The 7,937-nt window shown below is 37.6% G+C and overlaps 1 protein-coding gene across 3 annotated transcripts; it reads right to left on the reverse strand.

Moving 5' to 3' along the window:
- On the reverse strand, positions 1 to 4,034 carry LOC105892960 (alpha-1-antitrypsin homolog). 3 transcript variants are annotated; one of them, XM_012819292.3, is made up of 5 exons: positions 3,892 to 4,034; positions 1,280 to 1,969; positions 918 to 1,188; positions 454 to 598; positions 1 to 322 (listed from the first exon to the last, which is right to left on the reverse strand). In XM_012819292.3, the coding sequence occupies exons 2-5, from the start codon at positions 1,959 to 1,961 to the stop codon at positions 116 to 118; spliced, it is 1,305 nt and encodes a 434-aa protein (XP_012674746.2). In that variant the 5' UTR covers positions 1,962 to 1,969; positions 3,892 to 4,034; the 3' UTR covers positions 1 to 115. The 3 variants fall into 3 exon arrangements, with proteins under 3 accessions (XP_012674746.2, XP_012674745.2, XP_012674744.2); XM_012819291.3 differs by lacking the exon at positions 3,892 to 4,034 and adding an exon at positions 3,869 to 3,890; XM_012819290.2 differs by lacking the exon at positions 3,892 to 4,034 and adding an exon at positions 3,373 to 3,394.
- Between the last annotated feature and the right edge of the window lie 3,903 nt (positions 4,035 to 7,937).

Here is a 7,937-nt window from a genome sequence, read left to right on the forward strand (position 1 = left end):
TATGTAAGTATGAAATATTTATTGAATGACCCCCAAAATATTTATGACATTTATCGTAAATTTGACATTCGACATGACCTTCTTTGAGATCGCACGGTACTTTCACATGTTACATTCACTTTGCAGCTGGGTTTGAGATCTTGCCCATGAAGAGAATACTTTTGGTGCTTCTGTCTGTGATGAACACAAAGAAAGGCCTGTTGATTTCAATTAGCTTCATTTTCTGAGGTCGAGGTATTCCTCTCAATACAATCTCCACAGTGGTGACTGCGGCTGCCTCTGCGCCTTTCTCGTCGACACGGAGGACTGCTTGATGTTCCACCTAAAGGAGAAATGGACAGGAGGTTTCAATGACAAAATGATGGAATACCATAATGGACTGAGTTAAATGTATTAATAGTAGATCAACAATGCACACCAACTGCTATACTGTATAGCATTTCTTATGCATACCTTTGATAGCTTTACTGGTTCTGTTGTCATTCCAGAAAAGTCTGCAGTATCTAAGAAAGCAGTGACAACACCCATCGCTGTCAAGGTGTCCTTTAGTGAATATTTTCCAGAAGCAGAATATTTTGGCATATGAACGCTCACACGCCTGAAACAAACACCACAAATAGGTTTCACCAATATGCACTGAACACAAATATAAACACATGTCAATGCTTGCTACCATGTTTCATTAACTGAAATAAAAGATCCAGTAAAATTGCCATATTACAAAAGCTTAATTCTCTGAAATTATGTGGGAAGAAAATCATATCAGTAGCCATGTGAACTGTAAAACTTTGAGATTGTTCCATGTCACTTTCAAATTTGGGTCCAGTTTACTTCCTGGAATTAAAATTAGTCTTGATCTTACAATGAGAAATGTCAAAGTATCATTTTCAGAAGATCTGTTGAAACCCAACCATTACCCTTCTTCCATTGCGTCAATCCAGTGTTTGAAGTGGGAGGTGCTGATGCTGTCCTCAACCTCCTTCATCTTCCCCTCGTCAGGTAGGACGATGATCATAGATGCACTGCCCTTGTACGGAAGCCTGAGCACAGTGGTGAAGTTGTCTTTGTCCTCATAGAATTCATACAAACCCTGATTCTGCATCATATCGACAGACACTTTTGTGTTTTCATCCACATGAAAGTCTGCTTGTTTTGTTAGTTTCGTGTTGAACATTTTTTGCCATTCCCCTGGAGGATGTAAAAACAATATCAGTTACATTCAATTCCAAGCACCCTGCCTAATTCAATCATTACTGTATCACTCATGTACAGGACTTACCCCTGAAGTAAATGCAGTTAATTAGTATCATAAGCGTGTCTGAATCCACCTCCTTCACCATGTCAGTGATTGTATTGTTGGTTTGTTGAGCAATGTATTTGTTGATCTCCTCAATGGCCACGTCACGTTTGGTGAAGTCAACAGTGAATGGTTCGCTCTCAAAATAATGTTTGGCGTCCTCTAAGAACTTATCCACGACACTGGCTCCTGACCGAAGTGCAACAGCACTGCTTACATCAAGCTGCATGTTTTCTTTTTCATGGCCCAGCATGTGAAAGATGTGCTCATAGGCCACATTGACAGTTTCAGGGGTCATTTCAGCATAGCCAAGAGCCTGATAGAGCTCAGAGAAGGTATCACCCTTGACCCCAAGAGCCAGCATGGACAGAGCCATGGATATGCTCAGTGGGGAGAAGAAGATGTTTGACTGGGGCTCAGGTAAGGCACTCAGTTTCTTGTAGAGGGCAAAGGTAAAGTCAGCATTGGGTTTACTGAGCGCGTAGCTCTGTTGGCCCTCATGCTGCGGATGAGACTCATCCTCACCATGATGGAGGTGGTGGTGGTGATCTGCTGTGTGGGGCCCGTGGTCGTGGCCCTCATGGTCATCAGCGCCCTGTGGGGTGGCCCAAGCCACAGACAGGAGAAGGGCAGCGATCACACCACAATGCAGAATCACTCTCATCTTATGACCTGGAGGAGAATCACTGTGTTACTCAAATTTGGAGATAATCAGATGAGAAGTCCCATTTTTATTTAAAAAAAATTGAGAAATCTGACATTAGTCAAAAAAATAAATAAATTGGTCTAATTGCAAAAACTAATATCAATAAAGGCTTTGTTTGTCCCCAACGTACAAGCTAGAAAATGGACAGAATAATAAAGGAAAACGAATGCTTTTCCAAGAATTTGTTTGTTTGACCCTATGTAACTGTTTGTTGCAACATACAGAACAAATACATTGCTGAACCAACCAGTTCAACACACAAAAAGACCTGCAAAAAAAACATAATCCATACTCATAACAGACAAGAACGGGTATAGAATTTAGTAGTAGAATTTTAGGAATGTTAGCAAACTGACAATTCCTTTAACATCCACAATATTATAAGTGCTTACTCTAAATATTAACCCACAACTCATAGTCCCTTTCAGTAAGTCAACAAAAACGTACTTACAGAGGTGGGTAGAAACGTGTTACTTTGTAGTATTTTCCCAATGAATTGTTCTTATAGGAATATATTTAATGAAGAATACTTTTCACTCTTACTCGAGTATATTTATGATTTAAAAATGTACTTACACTCCGTTACATTAGGCAGCACAAATCTCGCTACTTTTATTTCCTATCCGACAACGTCGACTGCTCTGGTCTGGATACATAACCACATATGTTTTTCCAAGAATTTGTTTGTTTGACCATATGTAACTTTTTTGTTGCAACATACAGAACAAATACCTTGCTGAACCATCAATACACAAAAAGACCGTTTAAAAAACTCTTAATCCATACTTAAAACAAACAAGAACAGGTGTAGAATTTAGTAGGCTACATTTTAGATATAGCAAGTAAACTGACAATTCCTTAACCTCCACAATATTGTAAGTACTTTCTGAAAATACTCCAGATATACTTTTCACTCTTACTCGAGTATATTAGGATTTAAAAATGTACTAATACACCCTGACATTAGGCAGCACACGTTTCGCTACTTTTATATATATTTTTTTTCATACACGCACAGCTTCTCACAGTCAACATCGACTGCTTTGGATACATAAACAAATAGGCTACGTAGTCGACGCACTGGCCTTGGTCGTACTTCTAAGGTGCAGCTATATTTAACCAGGGCACTTGACAGTGGAGATCGATGGAAGTAAATCCCAAAACATTAGTCTTTGAATGGAAATTGGTGGAAAAAATTGGCTGCACATCGTGTACATCGTAGCTCTGAATCCAGGTGAGAAATGTCCAAGTATAAATATCTTATGTTACAAAGCTTAAGATCTAATTGTCATAAGACTTAGTCAATGGTGCAAAAAGTTAAAGTTCGTGAGTGTGGTTTATTCAAAGACTGATTAACACGTAGGCCTACCGTCCATACCGTCTCTCCAGCCTCAAATGTAAGTTTAGCATCTCATCTGATCTGTCATTCCTCAAAGTGTAGCATGACTTGTAGCACTCTTAAACTTAACAAAAACACTGATGCATTTCGTTAAGTGCAAAATTTAATGGACATTATTTTGTAGTAGCCTAGTTCACGTCACTTCAACTATGTCCCAGCCATACTCAGCAAAATACAGTAATCCTCATTTATCATCTATGTAAAAAAAAGTCCAAATATGAGAACATAGCCTAAGCCAAATAGCTTAGCGTGACAATACACCATTCATCAAACAATGAAGTTGGCAAAAAAAAAAAAAAAAGTTTTTTAAAAGATGCACAGTAAACACAGAATCTAAGGATGACCAACATATGTTATCAGCAATTTTAACCTAATAAAGAAGAGAATATCTGTATAGCCTGTAAGGTCTTTTGTTTGCGTTAAAATTTGTGTAAATATGTCTGATATGTCTGTAAAAAACACTCACAATTCCAATGTAGTTGGACTTACCTATGGTGACTCCCTTGTCAGTGACAACTACTAAGTTACATCCAGCATTTTATAGGCATTTTGGGATTACTTTCTGTAAATATTAACAAACCATTGCTCCGAGTCACTTTCACTAAGCATTAACTAACTCCTATGTAGCCAGCCCACATTGATGCAACATGACCTTTAACCCCAGGACTTTAAAATCGGCAAACACATCTGGACATTACTTAAAACTGTAATAATGGCAAAATGAACCTGCCGGGCTGCCATCCTAAATAGCCTAATAATTGTAATTATAATTGTAAATCTAAATGTAAAGATCACAGATCTATTTTCAAATGCTCCTCAAGTACAGTCATTCTCATACCAACTCATATCTACTCATAGCACAAATATAATCTTAAATACATGCCCTATTGAGCTTCTTAGTAGAAATGATATTCATATAATATAATATATGATATACATCTTATATAAATATATACCTACATATGTCTGTAATGTCTTGTCCTGGATTATAATTCATATCATAAGGACAGTTAAAAGCCTCAGTACCATTCAGACTGATATGAAAATCTGAGATAACGGACCAATCTAATAAAAGCAGCATATAACCTGTAAAATATATTTTTGGTTGGCTGGTTGTTTGCTTTATTTCTTTTTACAAAATATTCCAACAGGTGGTGACACTATGACTGGAAATGTGTTTGCTTAATGTTGGGACAAAATAAAACAATAAAAGGTAGTTTAGGCCATTTGTTGGTTAAACTATATTTTGTGATAGCTTTAAAGTAACCTGTATAATATATTTTTTGGTTGGTTGTTTGTTCTATTTCTTTTTACAGTATACAATCGTTCTCATTCAAACTCATATCTGCTTCTAAGCAATAATATAATCTTAAAATATATGTCCTATTCAGCTTCTTAGTAGAAATGATGTATGAGTAGGGATCAGGGATGGATTAACGAACAGGCCTACCGGGCCCAGGCCCAGGGGCCCATGAGCTCAAGGGGCCCCTAAGCCAGAGCCTCTGCGTGAAGTCGCTGTTATGTATCTCTTATTTGTGGTTGAAAAAGGTGCATTTTGTTCATTTGCTAATGGCTTTAATTGAGTGTACCTGTGCTGTGTTAGAAAATGTGCAAGTGCGTCAGGGGCGTAACTATAGACAATGCAGCCAGTGCGGAAGGTTCGTAGGCAAAGCAGACCCTGCTTTCTAAAAATTTTCGAACATGTGGATGTCAAAGTGTCGCTAGTTTAATGCGAAAGTGATCAAGGATGATTTATTTTATGGATTATTAAGATACCTTATGCTATATATTCCCTCAAAATGGCAAACCTGTCTCTGTCATGGTTTTCATAATTTTTAGGGGGAAATCGTCAGTAGTAATCTATAACACAATTATATGCTTATCGTACACACACTATAGAAACTATTAAAAAGCCGATTCAATTAAATGAATAATTTCTTATTTAATTTGTTATTTTTGTCATATACAGATATGCAATGATGATTGCTGGGTAATATGTATCTTGTTCGCCAATGTCAAGTCTCTATTTGATCATGTGACGAGACAATACGATATAGCTAGTTTAGGCGCAGAATCTGAACGTCAAGACCTACAAGTTGACTGAGCACAGCCAGAGGCACACTACACTTGCCGAACAACGCCTTTCAAACATAAAAGTGGTGGTGATGCATGATTTGCTCTTTCAATGGACAGGATAGCCAGCCCATTCAGCCTCTCCTGCCCCATGCTGCTCAGGTAGGTCTTAATCAGTTTCAATTTGGAAAAGAATCACTCGGCTGTTGCCCTGTCACATGTAATGTCAGAAACAATAGTAGCAGTGCACCGAAGGTGGATGTTACGGACTAAAATTTGACCTGTTTACTTTCCCAATACAATAGCCAAAGTATCTAATTCGACCGTTAAATCCAACACATTTTTTGCGAGTGCACACTTTTTTTTTTTGCGAAGGGGGGGGGGGGGGGCCTTTAACATGTCCAGCCCCAGGGGCCCGTGGTTTCTTAATCCGTCCATGGTAGGGATGGGTATCGTTTGGGTTTTTTCCGATACCGGTGCTAAATCGATACTTTTAAAACGATACCGGTGCCTAAACGGTGCCTGAACCGATATTTTTTTTTTTTTAAAGCACAAAGCGACGATTGATGACATTAAAGAAAGGCTTTTTTTTATTGCCAAGGCAATTTTTTTTCTTCAAATTGAACAATATATTAACTGTTTAAACTTTAAAGTATATTATGAAATACATACAAAACACTTGGCTTCCAACTACAGCTTCAAACTTTTTAACTTCAAACAATGAACATTATATTAATTGTAAACAACAGTTTATAGTATACTTAAATAAATATAAATAAATACAAAAAACAGCTTCAAACTTCTTTTGCAAAAATATGAGCATATTTGCCTTTGGAGTCAAAAATGTATTAATTTGTTTGCATTTATTTCATGAAATTTCACAATTTTATGATTTGTTTATACCTATCTTTTCTATCTTGTTTATAGTTAATCTTGTTACTTGAACATGTCGGCGGCTAAAACGTATTTCCTAAAGAATCCGTGTTGAAACCGGAAGTCGTCACTTTACTCCGTTTGATTAGGACCTTTACTTTTTAGTTGAGAAGTTGTGTTGATCGCCTGACATTCAAACGATCGGTTTTCTTTAAATTATTATTATTTTTGTGAAGTTATACGGCTTATGTGAATAAAGCTATCTACACGACTTTTTATATGTCTACATTGACTCGGTTAGTTGTTCATGTGGTACACGAATGTTGCAGAGTATTGTAGGTCTTAACTGAAGCTTTCCATTATTGTTAGGTTGCTGCTAATGCTTAGACCAACAATCCATTGGAACACATAGTAGCTAGCTAGCCTCGCTGCTAATAAGTATAACGTTAGCATGCTGATATGAATTGACCCATTATAGTCAGGTGGCTTAATGCTCAATTGACTTGTTAACTGAACTTTTACGAAGTCATACAACTAAACACACAAGTGACTTGTTAAATGAACTTTTACGAAGCTATATGACCAAACACAAAGCTAGCACTGTGTAACGAGTGTAATTCAATTGCTAGCTAGGTAAATTAGCTCGCGTAAGATACTGCTTGAGCTAACCAGCCCAAACACTGAATAGCGGTTTCCCCCAAAACCCATCGATTGTGTGTGTTTGTGATGTGTAACATATATCCTTTATCAGTCATTCAAGTTATTTATGTTTATTTACCGTTAGCGATTGTACCGACACGAGTGTAATTCAATTGCTAGCTAGCTAGCTAGGTAAATTAGCTCGCGTAAGATACTGCTTGAGCTAACCAGCCCAAACACTGAATAGCGGTTTCCCCCAAAACCCATCGATTGTGTGTGTTTGTGATGTGTAACATATATCCTTTATCAGTCATTCAAGTTATTTACATTTATTTACCGCTAGCGATTGTACCGACACGAGTGTAATTCAATTGCTAGCTAGCTAGCTAGGTAAATTAGCTCGCGTAAGATACTGCTTGAGCTAACCAGCCCAAACACTGAATAGCTCGCCTAAGATACTGTAATTCAAGCTAACCAATTACCTCATTCCCCCCAAAACCCATCGATTACGTGTGTTTGTGATGTGTAACATATCCTTAATCAGTCATTCAAGTTATTAACGTTTATTTACCGCTAGCGATAAGTGTAATTAAATCGCTATTAATGTTAACGTGACACAACATTAAAAGTCAGGCATCGACATGGTTCCTAAAGAATAAATCAAAGGTCCTTGTCCATTTCTATTCAGGACATGTGACAAGTTTTATCCAACCAGAGACGATATCCGGTTTCAACACGGATTCTTTAGGAAATACGTTTTCCCCGCCGACAGAACACACTGAGTACGAGAAAATGTGTACTGCCCCTTTAAGAGACTACCGTAGGTTGTTTAGCTGTCATCTCCGTTTATTTTTCAGTCTTCGTTTGCTGATCTGCCGTTGACTCTTGCCTTCTCTCCCCTGTTTTCACGCAATTGTTTTGTTGCATTTGCTGCACGTCGCGATGTTTTA

This window comes from Clupea harengus, chromosome 15 (genome assembly GCF_900700415.2).
Source record: "Clupea harengus chromosome 15, Ch_v2.0.2, whole genome shotgun sequence".
Lineage (NCBI taxonomy): Eukaryota > Metazoa > Chordata > Actinopteri > Clupeiformes > Clupeidae > Clupea > Clupea harengus.

What these genes read in the sequence shown, in the direction of transcription:
- LOC105892960 (XM_012819290.2), bottom strand. An exon ending in TAACTGCATTTACTTCAGGG is followed by an intron (nt 1,189 to 1,279) that starts GTAAGTCCTGTA and finishes TACATCCTCCAG; the next exon opens with GGGAATGGCAAAAAATGTTC. An exon ending in AACCAGTAAAGCTATCAAAG is followed by an intron (nt 323 to 453) that starts GTATGCATAAGA and finishes TTTCTCCTTTAG; the next exon opens with GTGGAACATCAAGCAGTCCT.